Source organism: Malurus melanocephalus, unplaced genomic scaffold (genome assembly GCF_030028575.1).
Source record: "Malurus melanocephalus ecotype Western Australia unplaced genomic scaffold, MMel_1.1 scaffold_20, whole genome shotgun sequence".
In the NCBI taxonomy this organism is placed as follows: domain Eukaryota; kingdom Metazoa; phylum Chordata; class Aves; order Passeriformes; family Maluridae; genus Malurus; species Malurus melanocephalus.
The window spans coordinates 2,790,192-2,809,723 of record NW_026623252.1 but is presented as its reverse complement, the minus strand read 5'-3'; the positions used below and the strand labels follow the sequence as shown (position 1 = coordinate 2,809,723).

Genomic DNA, 19,532 nt, shown 5'->3' with positions numbered 1-19,532 from the left:
AAATGAGAGATTCTAAATTCAGCTTCTATTTAGAAATTGAATTACTATAACTCAGTACCAATGGACTAGCTTGGGGTTATTTGCAACCCAAGCAACACAGCATGTTTCTTACTGATGACAGAAAATGCCAGCTATGAGGATCACTACTGCAAAGGTTCTGAACTTGGTGTGACACCAGTTACCCTTAAAATCACAAAGGTTCTAAACAGAAGTCACTGCCTATTTATGGCAAAAGATCTGAGTAAAAGAAAAATCTCCTTTTTGTTTCCAACTATTAGAGATTCTATGTATTCATTAATGCCATATTGCACCATAGAAAATCCACTAAAAACAAATCATTGGAAATTCTTTGATCTTTGTGACACAGTGGTCACATGGAGCTGCTCTTTACCAGGACACTAAGTAAATGCAGCTAGACTCACTTTAGCACTTTGGATTCCACGATGTTATCTGAGTACCACGTAACAATTCAACACACTATATTTACTGCTACATGGATAGCAACCAAAATTATTTTGTACCTTTTCATGTCACTAATCAGCCGGTCCTTCTCCTGGACCACTCGCTTATGATGCATTCGATGGAAGTCTCGCTCTTTCTGCATTTTGATGAGAGCCTGTTCTGTTTTACTGTGTGTAAAAACAGCAAATGCAAGGCAGCAGTGTTAGTCTCCTGTGAATTGCATCAAGGTATGCTGAATACACATGGAATTAATTTTCAGATATGCACATGCCTACTGTATCCAAGCTGGAAGTTCTTGGTAGCACACCCTATGCCAGAGAATATGTATTTTTGAGGTCATTTTGCTGCCAGCTGAGGTTCAAAACCATGGCTGCTCCTCCTCTTGCATCAGATCCTTTAGACAGAATCCATAAGGGTTCTGGCATTATAAATCTCAAGAGTTGAGGTCAACTTTACTTTTAGCACAAGGAGTCTCATGGAGGTACAAAACCCATCCTTTTGTTTAACATTCTATGTAAAAGTGCATTGATAATAGCGGTCACATACTGAAAATACTGATTTTTTAAATATCTACATCACACCTGTATTGTTGCCTTGCAAATTATTTTGGAGAGCCTTCTGGAAAAAGTTGAGCCAGAAAAGTTTTGGCTCTCTACAACTGCGTTTGTAACCTGTCCATAGGTGTTCCCTGGATGTGAGAGCAGGCAGCAAAAGGAAYCCATTTCAAAATTAATTGTAAACATACTGATAACCTGTTATTCTCTAAGCACATTCTACACACAGCCATGGGAGATCCTGAGATGCTCTGCTGCATAAACCTAGAAAGAAAATACTCTGCATATATCCAGCACATTTTCTCCTTGCCTTTATTGATATGAGTTTGGCAGGACAGATTAGTAGATGAATCGTTTAATTGCAAAGGAAGCTTGAAATTACCTTGCACTGAAATTAGACATTTACTTCTTGCAGAAATAAAGCTCATTTCCTCTGCAACAGAAGCCAAAGAATTAGGTAAAACCAAAATGAAAACCAAGTATGCCAAAATCAGAGATCCAGGAAGAAGATCCATAACTGCCAGTGCATGATGTTTAATAATTTAGAATATAAATAATTTACTAATACAAATAATTTCTATGTGCTGTATATACAATCACTGTATTTGTTATCTAGACAAAGTCCCCTATTTCCACATGTATGTTTATATGTGAATTGGTGCTTATAGCAGAGGCCTGAGGGAGAGCCCAGTGAATTAATGCCAGCAGCTCTCTGTAAAAGCTGAGCAAAAGCTGGCAGGGCCATGGAAGCGGGCAGGGCTGCCCCTCCCACAGGAGCCCCGGGCACACACATCACGCTGTGTGCACAAACACCACAACCTGGGAAGCAGAGGAACTCAGGATATTGGTATGGAATACAAAGCCCACATTAATGATTCTGCTCAGGCTTYTACAAACATTTGAGAGGTAAATGAATCAGTGATCTCAGGACAGTTCTGGGAAACAACTCCCTCATGACACCACGCTCAAAATCTGACTTGCCATAAAGACCTTRAATGCAAACTCTGCCCCTTCAGAGMTCAGCAGAAGGTTTGTTCCGAGCATAAAAGATGTCGCTACTGCCATAGCAGAGCCAATATCCATTTCTTTTAGGGAAGATAAATGTCAGAGTCTGCAGGTCTCGTCATTTAAACTTCTCTCAAGCAAGTACTTCTRTTAAAATAGCAGAAGAGGATAGGATGCAATTAGACCCAAGTAGGGATTTTCAGAGGCAAGTTACAAGTCCCGATCCCACTGAATTTAGGTGGGACTACATTGCCCAAGATGCTACAAGTTGTAGCCCTAAAATTTTAATTGAAATAGAGACAGTTTTAGAAAACCCGTCTCTACTAGAAACCATAAACTCTATCTAATTCAAACAGCACTTAGCAGCAAAGATGCCAAATGCACATTGTAATTAAACAGCTGCAAAACACAACACAAAAAGTGTGCACGTTATTTTTTCCATGGTGTAAGTGGAAAAATATGTGCAGGAATAGTTAGATATGGGTACAGAAATAGGAGATGAACTGAGAATTTTGTTGCTGGCATTGTCTCTAACAAAAAAAAATAATAATGACCTCCAGGATTACATTATATTTTGATCATTACTTTGGCTGTAAGCTGGGTGTACCTTYGTGAGCATTTTTCCAAAAAACAGGACAGAACAGTACCTGCAAATGATAACACTTCCTAACTGATGCTGTGAACTCAACTACAAACCTCAGGCAAAAGCTTGACACAACTTTCATTCTATCTACATAAGAAAATTTCTGAACTTCTAAAGAGCTTATAAACATCACAGTTCACAGTCCCTGTGACCAACACARTCTTAAAGATGATATAACATTTCTCTAACAGCATATGTTTAAATAAATAGGCAATAGACATGGTCTGGCCACAGGAAGACTCAAAAATGTAATGTGGCAAAAGAATGTAAAATTGATTTTGCTTTCTATCACCACACAATGGTCATTTTTAGAAATCATTTACACAAATATCAGTAGTATATCCATACTTTAAGGTAATAACTATACCTAGTTTTACAGTAAATGATTATGCTGATATTTGTTTCTTTTAATATATGCGGAGACATCAAGACACCTTCAGACATTGCACAAGCTATAAAAAATACATGCTCACTTTGCAGAGGAAATTAAGCCAACTGTAATTTTCTCTTTAAATAATGAAACACCACAGTGAAATCTAACCAACAGCCTGCAATCTACTCAATTTGCCCCCCTGCTTGCATGCAATCATGTAAATACAGTATTAAAATACCCAAACTACAATTACAGTTAGCTTCTAGACACTAAATGTCTTCCACCATTGCTAAACAACATTAAAGCAGGAGGTAATTGGTTTACAGTCATTTATCCTGGGTCCCCATACTGCCTAAGTCCCAAATAACATCTCTTTTCTGCAAGATGGCCATCAAGAACACCAAGCTCCGAAATACCAAATGTAATTAAAAGCTTTCCTCAAATGCACTTCACAGCACTGTAGCTCTCAATCAATGTTTTCTGACTAATCCACAGAGCAAAAYAGAGGACCTTCCTTGCTCACAAATCCTTGGTCTCTAACCAGTCAAATCAGCATTTCTCCTGTGCTCCTAGGCATTCTGCTTTCTGTATCATTCTCTCTGAAAACTTGGAARCTCACATCATCCTCCAGGTAATTTTGGCTCCTGTTGGAATATTTACTTCACCACAAAGACAGTGACTCAAGTTACTGATTGTATGAACAAGGAAAAATGCTGTTAACAGTCACTACATTAAATGGATTTAGTATAGAGTATTATGACCAGGGTTTATCCAAAAGATATAAAGAGAACACAGCAGCATGATATGTACAGCAAAAACGCTCAATTTCACACTTGCCAATTATTTCAGAAGCAGTAATGGTTTAATTCATCGATTATTCAAAACAATTTAAATTAAATCAATGTCGCAAAAGTTGAACTTTTAACATTAGTATCAATGAAATCTTTGYGAGTTATTTGAAATGAAAAGGCTGAAAAGTGAAGTAGTGACAAACTACTATTAGCAAAGACCAAATTTTACACTTTCCTACACTGCATTCCAGTAACAGCTGACAGATTATGGAAATAGAGCTCTCCCTGCAAGTCACAAATGGGGGGTCTGGTTTTAGCAGTGTTTGAACAAGGCACCCGCAGAATACCTGCAGTGTGTAACAAGAAATGCCAGTGAACAAGATGTGCTCACACAGAATTTTTGTCATTTAGAGCCACCCTKAATCTCACTGCCCTCTCTGGAACACCAAAACAGTGACACAACAYATTTGTTTGCCACCAGTGTGTTGCTACTTTGGTTTCCAGCAAACACCAGAATGTAAAAAACCAGTTTCAGTTCAGGGATTGAATTTGAGTGTTGGGATTTTAATTTAACAGATAACCTGGCACTGTCTTTTCYGGCTCCTGCTACTTCCTGTTGCCCATTATCATGTTATCTTTCAGTCTGTTACCAGACAGTTGCTATAAAAACCTTCCTGGCACCCCATGGAGTAAAAATATSATCTTATGGAACAAAGCCCAGCTCATTCAGACCATGGTGAAATAAGTTTGAGCTTTATGCTGTTAAATAATAATGTAGCAATACAACAAACCCAGGAAAACTCTTACAAAGACATAATCCRCCCAGGTTATCTTGCTAGATACTTGCTAGAACATGTTCTGCTTCATACATGGAGTGAAGAGAGGGAGGAAGAGAGAAAAAAAGGTAGGGAGGAAAAGAAATTAAAGCTCTTTGGAATTACTACTGCCAAGGATAAATTTCATGAGGGCCACATTTTGTCTTTCCTTCTTTTACTCTGCATTACTGCCTCTTACTGTACCCCACTTACAAGAGACAATCTCTGAGTACACATTGTCCCAAGATGCTGCAGATTAAAATAAGTGATGCTTTCTGATTAAAGTAAGAGATGCTTTCTGTATGGTCTGTCTMCCAGTGAAACATTATTTTCAGACTACGCATTATCTGACTTGATTGTTGCCACTGTTTATTCAACTACTTGACTGTGGCCAATTAGTTCATTAATTTAAAATGTAATAAATCATTGCAATCAGAAAATAATTTAATTACCATTATCAGCAGCAATGATTGTTTAACATCTGAATAGGTTTTTTTTTCATAGAAAGGAACAACCTAAATGAAAATTAGCAACTTGAGCAATCCTGAGGAAAATCAAAGAGATGGAATTAACTTTACAGCTCTATGTTTTAAAACCACACACTGGCAAATCTGACGTGAGTGCATCATTAGGTCTCAGAGTACCTTCTCAATGAACACAAACATGTGCAAGCACACCATTCTCCAGAAAAGGCCAAGTGACACGGGGTTCATTACCACATCTCTCCTTTCATAGGCTAAGTATTGCAACTCTCATAACTGGAGCACTGCAGACTTGCAAAATAAACTACTGGAATGTACACACTAGTATAATCAATGATGGTAATTTACACTGACATACCATTACCACTAGGCCCAGAGTGATAGATTTTTTGTAATTAAAAAAATGAAGAATAAATGTATAGTGATTCTTTTTTCCCTATGCTGAAGGTTTGTGGTAGCTATAATTTATAGTGCAGCAATACAAAATGCATGTAACAATTTATTTTTTAGTTCTACCTATTAGGCTCTCATGATTCTCTGTAGGAATTTGTTATGATTATTGGATATTGAAAATTATTTTTGGCCTAGTAAATACAAATAAAAGAAATTAAGATTTACATTTCTAACAGAACTCAGAGAAACTTGAACCTTAATTATAAATGTCACCTAGAAATAAAAGTATGTGCAGTCAGCATAACAAACAGGAACTTACTATTTTTCACTAAGCACCTGGGTTTACTTTATCTGGCCATCTTACTGCCATATGTAAAAGTTTCAMTAAAACAAAATAACATACGTGACAGATTGTTTGTAGTTTTCTATATCTTTCTTCAACCTCAGGTTCTCACTCTCGAGTTTCTGGTTGAGGGTGTACACGGGTGGAACCAGCCCAGCATCGTCAACTGAGATCACACCTCTCTCRGTGAGTTCGTACCTGGTAGAAAAGGAACAGATATTTTATTCCATCTTTCCATTTCCTCACTTCACTCCTGTTTTCCTTCTTGTGCTACCATTTACCTAAACTAGAATCATAGCAACATTTATCACCTCAAAGCATTTACCTTCTACGATCATTAAGAATTCACAGCATTACTGCTCYGCACTGTTCTATTTTACTGCTTTTCATTCTAAAATGTGTATTGTTAATAAGAGTCAAGATACATAACACAGTACTTAACATTAAACAATTGTTTTCTTCCTTCCTTTCTTCTAAATAGCCTAAATAAAAGACAGAAACAAATATTCTTGTTCAAATAGCAGTTGTATGTATTCACAGTCCTTTTTATCTCACATGCTTAAATATATCAACTTTTTTTTTTTGAGGACTCAAGCTGCAGATAATAAGGATGAATGATTCTGAGCTATCTTCAACATAGAATACAGAGCTCACCTAGGGAAATTTCTTCATTCTTTCCTGCTTATTTTCCTTCTTCTTATTTAATTATATTTACTAATATTTACCTGTTTTACCAGCCCCTGAGTACACTTGATTCTGTGATGTACAGAACTGAAGGCTGCTTTAGTTAAATACTTGTACAGACTGACGTGGATTTTGAGAAGTAAAAGAATCTGAAACAGCCTGGAATGCTGGGTAGCACCCCAGGAGTCTGTGACACTGGGTAGCACCCATTGCCACAGCCCTGACAATAACATCTCCTCATTCAGTATCCTATTTTAGAACTACCCATATTTTGGTAATATGTCAGTAACAACTCCAAATACAGTACAGACAGAGAGTGAGACCTCAGCCATGACAACAGTTCACCAGAGGTTGAATGGAGTTGTAACTAACTTAAATCAGATGAAAATTATAACCCCACAAACACCTCCCCTGCTGGGACGATATTCCAGGCAGGAGTTCACCAGAAGGAGCAATATGAACATTATTTGCCTTTTCAGGTGAAAGATAGATTGAATTTGTGCATTGTTTCATTTTCAAGTAATAAGGAAGTATGAAAAGAACAGAGGTAAACAGAAACTAAAAATATATTAAATGCTATCTCCCACACCTGGACACAAGCAGCAGATCWGAAACCTGAAGACAGTAATCACCAATATAATTCATCAATAAGCACGTTGCAGAAACAAAAAGCATTTGTAGCATWAAAGCAATCTTTACTTAACATCCTCCAAAAATCTTAAGGGGAATGTTAGTATCTCTGTCCAAATTACTTCCTACAGTCAGCTACGTATTTGCATTCTGAGGATACTATTTGAAATGTTCATCCCTATGAATTAAGCTGTCACACTCACCACCAGCAGATGAAAGGTTTTTGAAAAATTCAACTGAACATGCCCACAGTAAAATTCATTCTATCATCACTTCATTTTCTTAAGTAAATTACTGCAGGAACAGGCTTTAATATTAAGAAAGAAGCTAAGGATTTTTTTTTTCTTTCCTCCAAACAGTGACTGATGCACAATACAATTCCTATCATAAATATCACAAATGAGGGCACCCTCATGGCAGAAAATCACAACATAGGTACTCCTTTACTTGCTGGAAGCATTTCTCCACTGAATGCCCTACCTACACTTCATGAAAACCATCAATACCTGCACAAACACTCATCAAAAATGGATAACTGATGAACATAACTCCAGCACAGCTAAAAACTCTAAGAGACAATTTTCATGAAACACAATTAATACCAATAAACTCACTACACCYTTGTCTAAGAACAGTACTAAAAAGAAATGCTTTTGTGCATGTAGCAGAAATGGAAAMTCACACAACAAACTGCACTGAGAAATCTCATTATCTTTCATCAACCTGGCCCTGTAAATCTCACAGACCTCCTAYGTACTGAGCCGACTGCCAAATAGCTGCTCTTCTCACTTCTTTCATTACAGATGGAAATTAAATTAGTTCCATGCACACAYAGGTATTTTACTAAGCTTTTCAGAACTACTGAGTTATAATTCTTAAATCACTATTAAAAATTAACCAAAAATCTGGAAACCTAAGGAACAGATGGCTAACTACGATTTTGTCATCAAAGCCCAGTGCAGACTGACTGAAAATAATACATTTTTACTACACACTTTAACTCCTGGATACTGGAATTCAAAGGAATCAAGTTGCAGAGMGGCCCTGCAACAAACTGATAGCTCAGAATGACCTGGGCTCTCAGGCATTACRAGGGAGAGACTGGAAGATGTAGGAATTTACAGCTGATCAGCCTGTGCACTTCATACTAAAACCTGTCAATCCAGTATCTTTAATAAACAGCAAAAGTGCTATCAAGTCTTGTATAACAAAGGAATAGAAATTTCAATGGAAAATTAGATATTCAAAAAATAATTTAACTTTAAAGTTCYTTAAAGTAGAATTGGAATAAAAAGTTTATGTGCAAAACAACCTACATAATTAAAGAAAAAAAATCACTACAACTGTTATAAAATTATTCATGACTTCATTGAAAAAATGGTATTGGCATAAAATAAACCATAATCAAATCACAGCATTTTATACAGCTGGATGAAATAACACTGTTTTCTCAAACTCCAAAATAAACACAGATAATTTGGTCCAATTTAAGTGACCTTTAGATCTCAGACAGACAATAATTTCAAAGCCAGCCTTTTGATAAATTTTCCCTACATTAATTAATTTCTCATTTTAAATTCCATTAGTACTTGATCATCACAGCATGAGAGCAAGAGTGTCGTCCCAATACATAATGAGGAACCCAAGTACACTAATCTGCTCTCACTTTCATTAATATTGTAAATTATCCATTTCAAACCAACATGAAACATTCTGAAATAAGGTATTAATGCAGAAAGTCTCTATACAGCAAGATTAGATACCGACATGCCGAGCTCATTTGTACTGCTACTGAAATCAAAAGTATTACTTTTAGAGAAAAAATATATGTACAGCTAAGAATTTACAAGATAGGCCTGTTAAATACTGCTCTTTCTGTTAAAAAGCAATTTGAATTTTTGCCATTGATATAAATTCAGACTAAGTGCTTCAAAGAAAGCCGTAGCTTCATAAAAAGGTCACTATTTATATCTGTCTAGTATTAATTATCTTTTAGCATCAAAATTATTAGACTTCAAACTTAATGCTATTCATATCAKATCCTTTATTGAGAAAGAGTACAGAACTATAGTGCTCCTTCTCCACGGAATCATTTAAGTCCATTGTTATGCAATCAAAATRCAGATCATTATTAATTCCAAAGGCAATGCTTGATTGATGAGTAAGACCAGAGCCTTGAAAAYKACAGCAAAKATTCCACACCTGAGAATATTTCTCATAAAATTTAAAAGCTTCAATGCTACTGTATGAAAAAAATAAATGTTTCTAACTTTTTCTAATTTTCAAATTACGCAAATTCAAGGGCTCTTAGTTAAAAAAAAAGGCTCTGAATTTCTCATGTTTAAAACTGAGAACAAGGTAAACTAAAGGCAGGTGTTTCCACTTCTCAGAATTTGTCCAATGTAACCTGCAGATTCAAAGCAAGCCTTTTACTTAATGTACTTCAACAGAACTTTAAGTGGTGTCTTTATAAGAAGGTGTCATCTTCTGCTCCAAAGTAATTCAGCTCTTCCCTAAAGCTTTGCAGCATTCCTCACACAATTTTAATTAATATTAAAAAAGCATACATCCTGCAGGATGTATGAAGAGAGCAGTGTATTTAAACAAAGCTRTACCTTTAAACATCTGCACAAAGTATGGACAAAATCCCTGCAATCTACAAATGCTTGAAAAGAAAAGATAGCAACAGCTCAAGAGTTTAATCTTCYGATTACTGTATAAACTATAAAAGCCCCATATTTATTAACTGATGTACCAAAAATTACCAGATAATAAATATTTGGATTATTCTACTTGAACAAGAGTTTGCATCTTCATTCTTACCAAGAATGTATTTGTTAAAACACTACATATTTGAGAATGACATACACTCAGGAGAGCTTGCTGAAAAAATATCCTGAAATACCAAAAATATTTGAATCCTGAGCATCTAATTCCCAAAGTGACATGGTCACTTAAAATATTTTACCATTCAGTCTGGAAGCAGTCAAGGGTTCTAGACATTCCCAATCTGACCAGGAAATTGCAGAAGAAGTCATCCATTGCTTGAGGTACTTCTGATACCACCTTCTGAGAAGTCAGAATTGGCTGTGAAGCCTGAAATTAAATTTTGATAACTGTTAAACTTACAATAGGAATGTCATTATCATATTTTCTATTTCTGAAGTCATCTAAAATCACAGATCTACTGGAGTACAGCTCAATGTTTCCCTTGTCTTCAGAGATCAAAAGTGCCAGCAGTGATCCTTCTAATGTCAAGGTTTGTGAAAGGTTATAAAGAAATAACTCAAACTCCACCTTACTTAAGCAGGTGTTCCAAACCTGACATCATCTGGTAGAGACTTGAAAGTACTAAAAGTGATGGATGATTTTTTGTCACCAACCAGAGAGAACAATCAGTCCTTACCWAATGCAAAATGTAGCATTCAAGGTGACATTAGAATGAATGGTTTGTATGCTTTTTGCAAAGATGCATGCAATGGAGGGACAGACAGAACCCCCATCTCTGATCCCTTAGGAATAAGTTTCACAAAGATCAAGTGTCCTTTCCTCTCAACATGCACCGAAGGGAGCTGCCAGACAACACTGCTACAAGTGTTAGCAGAAGGCAGATGGTGCAGCAGGGCTTGGTGTGCAGCTCCCCCAGTGCCACCCAGACAGACAGCTCTGCAGAGGAGGTCAGCTCACAGGGCAAGCACATCGCCAAAAGCAGAATCAAAACACAACAGAGCAATCCTACAGAGAGAAACATTCAAAAAAAAAAACCTTTCACAGCTTTCTGATGTAATGCAAATCTCTTCCCTTCACCCATTCAGCCCACTCAGCACACAGCTTAGTGTTCAGCTCTCCTAGAGAGAATTCAGCATGCAAGGAGGTATGAAAAAAGAAAAATATGACCCAGTCTGAGACTACTCCCCCACAAAAAGCATTTCAAGATAATGAGATGAGAGAGACTGCCACAACTCAGCAACCAAGGAGGTGGCCTTATTTCATTCAGATATCAAATGGATTGCAGTGACTTGACACACCTAAATATGAGGKTCTTGGCTTTTGGGAACTCCACGTGGGCACAGTGCCACAATGGACCTGCTCAACAATGCATGACAAGCTTCGGCCCTGAAAAAGCATCTTGGTGAAAGATTATAAAAAATACCACAAAACTGAAAAAAAAAAATTTAAGAGATTTATCAAGCCATGGTAAGGCTGTGACTGCAAATCATTTCCTCCACCCATTTAAAAAAGAATCTGTAAGGTCAGGGATTTCAGATAATTCCATTCATTTGTGGCTTATTCATGCCCTTAGTGACAGCCCTCTCACTGTGAGTGCATAAATTACCTGGAGATAAAGGCATTTCTCTCGATAAAATAAAAACACTGGAAAAACCTCTCGGCTATTTTGTAAAACACAGAAAACATTGTCTTCAAACCAAACAACCTACCTAATATAACAGAAAGGATTGTACATGTCTGATGCAGGCCATGTAACACTACTTTATGACTAATACAATATGCCAAGTGCAATGCAATATTTAGCATATTTTCATTACTAGAGCTCTAGTACATCAGGCAGGTCTSTTCTCTAATTGTGGTAAAACAAGAACCAAAGAGCACATGGGCACACATGCAGCTACATCACTTGGCTTGCTTCTTTCTTTATTCCAAGTGAGGCAAATGTCTAATATTGTTGCTTGTAGTTTTCCAAAAACATCTATAAAGCCAGTCTTTGGAAGAAGTGACACAGTTGGATTCCCTTAATAAACGGAAATATGATAGGAATTCATTTCATCTGTGCAGAAGAGAATTTATTACCAAGATACCAGCACTGAGCATCATTTCAGGAACCAAAGCTCGAGCAGGGAACAATATATGGAGAAATTAATTCAGTCTAACAGGCACAGAATTGGAACAGGGCCTCAGGAAACCAGAAGCCAATTCTCAGCTCTGTCCCAGACCTTAGGAGTGATATTCGGCCAACCGCTTGCTTCAGTTTCATTGTAACCATGGATGACCAGTAGAATGACAAAACAATAATTTTGTTGTACATGTTTGCTTTCTTGGAAATGAAGAAAATACAATCAATTCACATGATAAAAAAAAAGACATCCTACAGCATTTCTATGAACAAAACTATCTTAATGAAAGATTCTGACTGTAGAGTCAAAATAAATTAAATACGTGCTTTGGTAAATATTTCTTTGTGTTAATTAAAATATTCAAAACATTTTGAGTGTAAGAGGTTAGCCTTAGGTACTTCCACAACACTCCTAAGAATTTCTGTCCTTGCAAGGATTTCTGTCCACTGAAGACATATGATCACCAAATAAATTAATAATTTCTCTGGAAAACAAGGTAAGATATTCTTGAAAAACATGCTAAATTTAAGAAGAATATAAAAAGGGAATTCAAGGACTTTAACATGTTCAGACAAATTGAAAACCAAGCATACATAAAATGTAACATTAATGAATGTCAATGTTTCTTCAGATTATCATCTAAGATATTAAGAAGACAAAGAACCTTGAAGGAAAGTCTAACAGCTGTAACTACTAAAGAAAGTTTTTGAACCAGCTTTCATCTTTGTGGGAGGCTTTCCAGAAGTTCTGAATCCTTTTCCTACAGTTCCTATCAGCTGGATATTTTCTTTCATATGCAGATTATTTTTTGCTTGTGATGAAAAATAATTTACATTACTTAAAAACATCTCAAAAAAAAAAACCCCAGGAAAAAAAAAGATGTGCTTAACAAATTATGTTACTCAGCTTAGAAACTCTGGATAGTTTCAGTATTTGCAATTGGAAAGTACCAAATATTTAACATTTTTGGCTGATCACTGATTTGTGCCTTTTCTATATAATTTATTCAATATAAAGATTTGCACCTAGCATTGAAATGAAACTTCTAATATGGGATTATGTACACAAGTAAACAGCAAGTTGAGCAGCAAATGCACACAATCACTTCAAACTATCAGCCTGGATATGGTTATTGCATAATTTAGTTATTTTAGCTAAGATTACTAGCTAATAATTGGAAAAATGGGCCAAAGAAGACAGCCTTCTACTTTGCTTCCCAGCTCAGAGTTTGGATGTTGATTCAATATTAATTCACACAAAATAGCACTTTTAACTTGGATCACCAGAAGCATTTGCTGCAGCACTTGGCTTTTCCAGGGAACTAATATCAAACAATCGAGTCAGTGAGCCTCACAAAATATAGAGTAAATTGTTATGAAAGCTGCCAGGGAACTAGCAAGTGTATTAGAACATTTTTCTATTCATGTCTTCCTGTCCAAAGGCTGAAAACATTACTCCAGTTTCAAAATTATGGAGAAAAATGAAATCTCCAAAGAAAAAATCAAGCAGGAAGAAGGCAAACAACTCTTACCATAAGCTTAAAATCAAAGAGAATTTGAGTTTAAGCACACTCCTTCTCTGCTGGTTTTAAGGAAAGGCAACARTTTATTCGCTTTGATTAACTGGGATAGACATTAACGTACTGTTTCCTCCCACTCCAAGCTCAACAAATCAATGAAAAGGTAGAAGATTATTTACATATAGTACTGTCAAAAGATCAATAGGTTAAAAATATTCTCCCCCTTTTCACTTCTATTTTACCACCAACTCACACAGCAAAACATTCATAACTTCAGCTATCCCTAAGGAATATGAAGAATTTCCACTACTTCCTTAGCATTAAGCATTTGCCATCTCAAACACTTCCATCAGATGAAATTCCCTTAATTTTCAGCCATATTTAGTTTCAATACAAATGAAACTCTGGTATTATCAGTTTCCACTCACAGTTTGATCTAAAATACAAAACTGATCTGTTGACAAGCACCAGTGCAGAAGAAAACGCACATTTCCCCTCCATTTTTAGGAGAAKTATCATTTGCATCATTTCACCTTTTCACTATTCACCATTTACATTTGCAAAACAAAGACTATGACTGCACCTTTCTGAGGCAGTTACAACATAGTGGTGATATTGGAAACACAGCAGGGAAAAACACTTTTCCATTAGATTGTTAAAAACACGGAAATTCAAGTAAATCATATTTTGAATAATGCAATACAACAATCCCATTGTGTAACTCTAAGTTATTACACAACTGCTTTGAAATCAAACTGTAAACATAAGGAATGCCAAAAACTAATGGTGTGAAATGATGGATAATTTCATTAATATTAGGATTTAATACAGTGTAAGAATCAATTCTTTCTTTTCAATATATGAACAATCTCTTTTATCAAACTATTCAAGTATAACCTTTCATGGGTTGCATATGCACTTTCTTTCCTGAGCCAGCAATCACACTCATTTTATCTGCTCAGATAAAGAACAARCCCTAAAATACTGATGCACTGCAACAATATTAATATATTTTAAATAATCTGGCTACGTATTTGCTACCTGTATTTGGAATACCAGGTTGTCTACAAAACATTAAATGATCACAAATTAAAGGAAGAGAAAACTCAGGAAACATAAATTGCCTTTTCCACTAYGGCACTTGTTTACTCTCAAAAGACTGTAAGAAAAGAAGAGATAATCCTTCCCTCACCAATATTTCATAGTTAATATCTATTACTGTGTGTAAATTTCATGCCACTAATGCTARCTCTATAGAAGACTCTTACAATGTTTAGGAAGCTCTTACCAAAATTTGGGTATCTTTAGTCTGCTCCTGAACAGTCTGCAAAATATCGGCCAGATCATCATCAGCTCCATGAGGACCAAGAAGAAAATCTTCTGAAACCTAAATGAAATTATATAAAGCTTGAATTCAACAAATTTCGTGTATCTTTCTTTCACAATACAACTGTTTCCTCTCCCAGTGCTGGAAATAATTCCCTCCTTGTTAAAATATCATTTTGCCATACTTAAACAGAATTCTTATTACTGAAATATTTGTTACAAATAAGCTGAAATATCTAARCAGATATTTTATCTAAATAGAAATACCTTTTTAAAAGCATGTAATGTTCAAATGAAAGTGATACACAAAAACTCAACCAACACTAAATTTTCTCTTGAAACATAGGTATGCCCACTGTCATCATACTTCGTAAAAKGAGAGTCAGGTCATTTCTCCYAGAATGTCTATGTGGCTGATAAAGTAAAAAGAATGAATCATGAACACGCTACCAAATATATCAGAAGATTATCAAATTAGTAAGTTACCTCCTCATATCGATAATCATCTTTAAAGTCCTCTGTTATGGTAATTTCTGCAGGTTTAGTTAAGTCTGAAACAGCTGGTGCACGTGGGGAGCTCCAACTTAGAAAAAAACTACCATCTATAAAACTTATCACCATTTCGACCCTTGCTCTTTGTGACACAAGACTTTCAGCTTTCAAGATTTCTTCAGCCTTGAAGAGAACAAGCCCAGCTCCGTGCACAGAGACAGAATTAGGTGCAAGTTTTTACAGCAGGTTTTAATACCATTAAAAACTGACTCATCAAATCTCAGAAGCCAAGCACTGTTCCAAATAAAAACAGCAGCTAAATTGTGCTCTCAGCCAATCATCAGTTTTGAGAGGGTCTTATTGCATTAAAATTTCCACAGCCTTCTAAGCATAAGTAGCTTCCTGCTCTCAGGAAACAGCATTTTTTAGCAAATTCAGATGTATGAGTTCAAACATGAACACCTGAGGTCAAACCCTGAACACCAGAGATCCACTTACCAGAGTTGATGAAAATGCCTTAATAATCACAACACAGTTACAATAAAAAGATGAGGAACTTCAAAATGCAAAAATTCATCTRGAAATTATCTATAGTCCCTTGAAATGCTTTAGAGTCAAACTTTTGATTAAACATAACTACAAATAGTCTAAAATGAAAGCCAAATAAACATCTTTTCATCCACTAGCCTCACAGCCCATGAAAGTATAATGAAATGTTTTTAGCAGCTGCTGTTGACAGTTTCCCTAGGAAATCAGTTAGCCTAGAAGTGACCCATGTAAATAAACCAGGAATTAACTTCCAAAGAAAAGAAAAGCTGGCAATTCAGTACTTCACACAGAGAGAAAGAAAAAAAAAAATCAAAAAAAACCCACATGATTTTCCAGCTTTGCATCAAGTTGGCCAAATCTGAATTATTCTCCTAAAAACCAGGCCTTTGCTAGAGCTTTCACAGTACAGTATATATGTAAAAGTACAAGATACAGGTAAAAGTATCATCTGCATTCAAGACCCCAGCATCAATAAACCCAGATAAATTGTATCCATCTAGAAGGCTAACTGATGAACACCATAAMCCCTTTTACAAGTAACAAACTTCCAAAAACTGGGGATTCTTTCCTCAATTTCCTCTTGCCCTGACTGTCCTTGTGATCGCCTATGGACTAAACGAATGTGGCATGACAAACACTGTGCCCAGATTAAATTATTACTTCCAAAATCCTGGCGTTTTCCTCCTCGTCCTGCTTCCCCCCCCCCCCCCCAAAAAAAAAAAATTATAGCTAGGTGCACTATAAAACAGAGACATTAATTTTAAAAACTACTGTATTTCTCAACAGTGTTAAATCTGCTGAGACAGTACTTTTTTTTAAGCACATCACACTGAAAACAGCTGTGCAGATTCACTATGGTAGAAATTGAGGCACGAGCTGGAAAAGGACACTCTTCTACTTTTTAAAATTGCCTTTGAATTGGCTTACAACTTAATTCTAGCAAGGCAGGGAAAACTAAGGTATAGTAAGGTCTAAAGACACTTAAGTATGATTGTTTAGTCTCTAAAAGCATGAAAGTGCTTCTTTATCTGCAGCTCACAGCTAGAAAAGAGAACAGGTACAGCTCACCTGGCCTAGTGACAAAACTAGAATTGGGGTCATCAGTCCAAAAAATAACCCATTTAAAAGCCATGAATTGCCAACATAATTTGCTACAACTAAAATGTGGAAAGATTTGGGTGGGTTTTTTTTTTTCTCTAAAAGCCACAGCGAAGTTATGTCTAGGTTATTCTACCACAACTCTTGTTCTTGGTCATACTGTAATTACAAACCAAAACCCATGAACATCCCCAAAGTTATTCTGCAGTGGGAAATTAAAGGAGCACCTTTTCCAGCAGCACGTTAGGTCTGTGAGTCTCATACYGAACCTTGCCACTCCTACATAGGTAATTCGCATTTACTGCTCAACAGCAAACACGTGAGAGGCATCAAGAGCCTTCCTCGCCAGGATTTTAACCCCTGCTCAGGCTGCCCCATCAGCAGTGGGGGATTCAATTCCCCTGCTTTTCCAAGGGGCRCTCARGAACCCCGACCTTCAGCCAGGAAAGCAACCACCACCTTACAGCGAGCAARACCCCRCTGCCTCTGCAGGGCCAAASCCCAAMCCCCCMCATATTCACAGAATTGCTTAGGTTGAAAAAGACCTCTAAGACAAAACTGTTAACCTAACACCACATCCRYGTTCGYCRCTAAACCATGCCYTCAAGTGCCGTAYCCAYACAGSGCTTTTTAACACTTCCAGGGATGGTGTGGCCATCACTTCTCTGGACAGCCCGTTCCACCTGGTCACCCATTAAAGGAAGGCATTTTTCCTGATACCTAAACCTCCCCCAGCACATTTTGAGGCTGTTCCCTCTCATCCTGTCCCTGTTTCCCAGGAGCAGAGCTCACTCCCCCTGGCCGGCCCCTCCTGTCAGGGAGTGCTGGAAAGCCACAAGGTCCCCCCRAGCCTCYTTTGCTCCAGGCTGAGCCCCGCCCGGTCCTTCAKCCTCTCCTTCCCCAGCTCCGATCCCTTCCCTSGACAGGCTCCARCCCTTTTCATTCTCCAGGGACATGAACCCACAAAAAGAACCAACAAGCTGGGGCATTTTCCACTTCCCCCCTACTCTCAGCGCTGCCCTCGCCCCTCCCGGTCCCCGCCCCAGCAGGTGCCGGGACCACCCGAGCTGAGGAAAGAGGAACGCAGAGGAGACGACCCCTGAGGCGGGGAACCGGCACCCCGAGCCGAGCAGGAGAACGAGGATGGAGGGGGAAAGCCTGGGGAAGAAGAAGGATACTCTGCAGGCTGAACGCCGCCTCGGAGGCCGCCGCGTCCTCCACCATGGCTGCGGCGTTGCCGGGGGCGACCTCTCGCGAGGAGAGGCGCTCGGACCGCGGCGGGAAGAGACACGGCTTTTATTTAATTCAAACTAATTTAGCTTGATTCAATTCAGCTGAATGTAATTAAGCAAACAGCTGAATGTAATTCAGCGTTTTGCAACTGGAGGCGGAGCTCCTCGCGCTGTTTGTGAGGAGCGGGCCGTGAGGGGAGGAGGCTCCGGAGGCGTCCAGGGCGGCCCCTCAGAGCCGGCACCTCAGGGCGGGCCCCGCCAAACCCACACGGCACTGCCTGAAGTTGAAGGGAAAAACAACCGGACATGAGGGGAAAAACCGCTTAAAATCCTAAGAAAGGTCTGATTTCTTCCTCAGACGGAASATTTTTGTTAAAATGTTAAATGTTTTGTTAAACATTTTGTTTCAGCTGGAAACTGAGCTAAGTCCTGTGGGGACTGATTGCTTCRGTCCCTTCAGGACCCAAACTCTCCTGTAATTCTGTGTTCATCTTTAAAAGCAGGAGTTTTCCCAGGCAAAAGTTTGGGAGAGAAACTTACTTTTGTGGAGAACACACGTCAGGCTCCCTAGGAGTTTGAAATAAAGTTGCAGGACTCGACAGAAAATTTTCTGTTTCTTTTTCTCATTTTAAAGCAAGCTTAGGAGTCCCAGCCCTAAATTTCCACTGAGTTAAGGGGCTTTATATGCAACAGGAACTCAGAATCAGTGCTTGAATTAATGTAAAGTAATGGAAAATAAGTGCCCAAAGTATCTAGGGGAGAAGAAAGTAATCAAAAAAGTGCTAGTAGTTGTGTGGAAAGGAGAGGCACCAGTTTTGCTTGCAAGGTTAACAAAGAAAGCTAAGAATTTAAATACAGCCTGAAGATCTGAGAAGATGTAAGTGGGGGAAACTGAATTATGCAATTCAGTTAAGATTTAGCCTGAAAAGATACAATCCTGGAAGGGGTTCTGCTGCCAATGAAACTATTGTTTCAGCACTGTGTAGTGATTGTCACACAGGATTGTCATTCCTCTCCCATGGCAGATCCATTCTTGAGAAATGATGAGTATTTTGGCACTGTCARTGTCTTCAAGTTGTAATAAAAGAACAGTGTTTTGGCACGAGATTGTCATGACACTGCAAAGGTGACAAAAACTGTTGTATTCCCTCAAATTCTCTCCAACACTGTTGTTGAGTTTGATACATGTCAGAGCTTGAACTCAGCTGGTTTCAAGAGGTAGAGGGCAAATGGTGACATACCTTTCTTGTCTTTGATGGTGGTGTTTTGTTTTTTTCTCCTTCAGATG

General features: G+C 37.7%; 1 protein-coding gene across 1 annotated transcript in view; it reads right to left on the bottom strand.

Moving 5' to 3' along the window:
• Window positions 1-15,494, bottom strand: part of SPAG16 (sperm associated antigen 16) — a 342,338-nt gene extending 326,844 nt beyond the window's left edge. Inside the window, exons 1-5 of the mRNA XM_057389798.1 lie at window positions 15,360-15,494; window positions 14,836-14,934; window positions 10,144-10,271; window positions 5,922-6,059; window positions 522-629 (exon numbers count right to left, since the gene is read on the bottom strand). Of these exons, the coding sequence (XP_057245781.1) occupies window positions 522-629; window positions 5,922-6,059; window positions 10,144-10,271; window positions 14,836-14,934; window positions 15,360-15,494 (608 nt within the window). The remainder of the gene's footprint in view (window positions 1-521; window positions 630-5,921; window positions 6,060-10,143; window positions 10,272-14,835; window positions 14,935-15,359) is intronic.
• Between the last annotated feature and the right edge of the window lie 4,038 nt (window positions 15,495-19,532).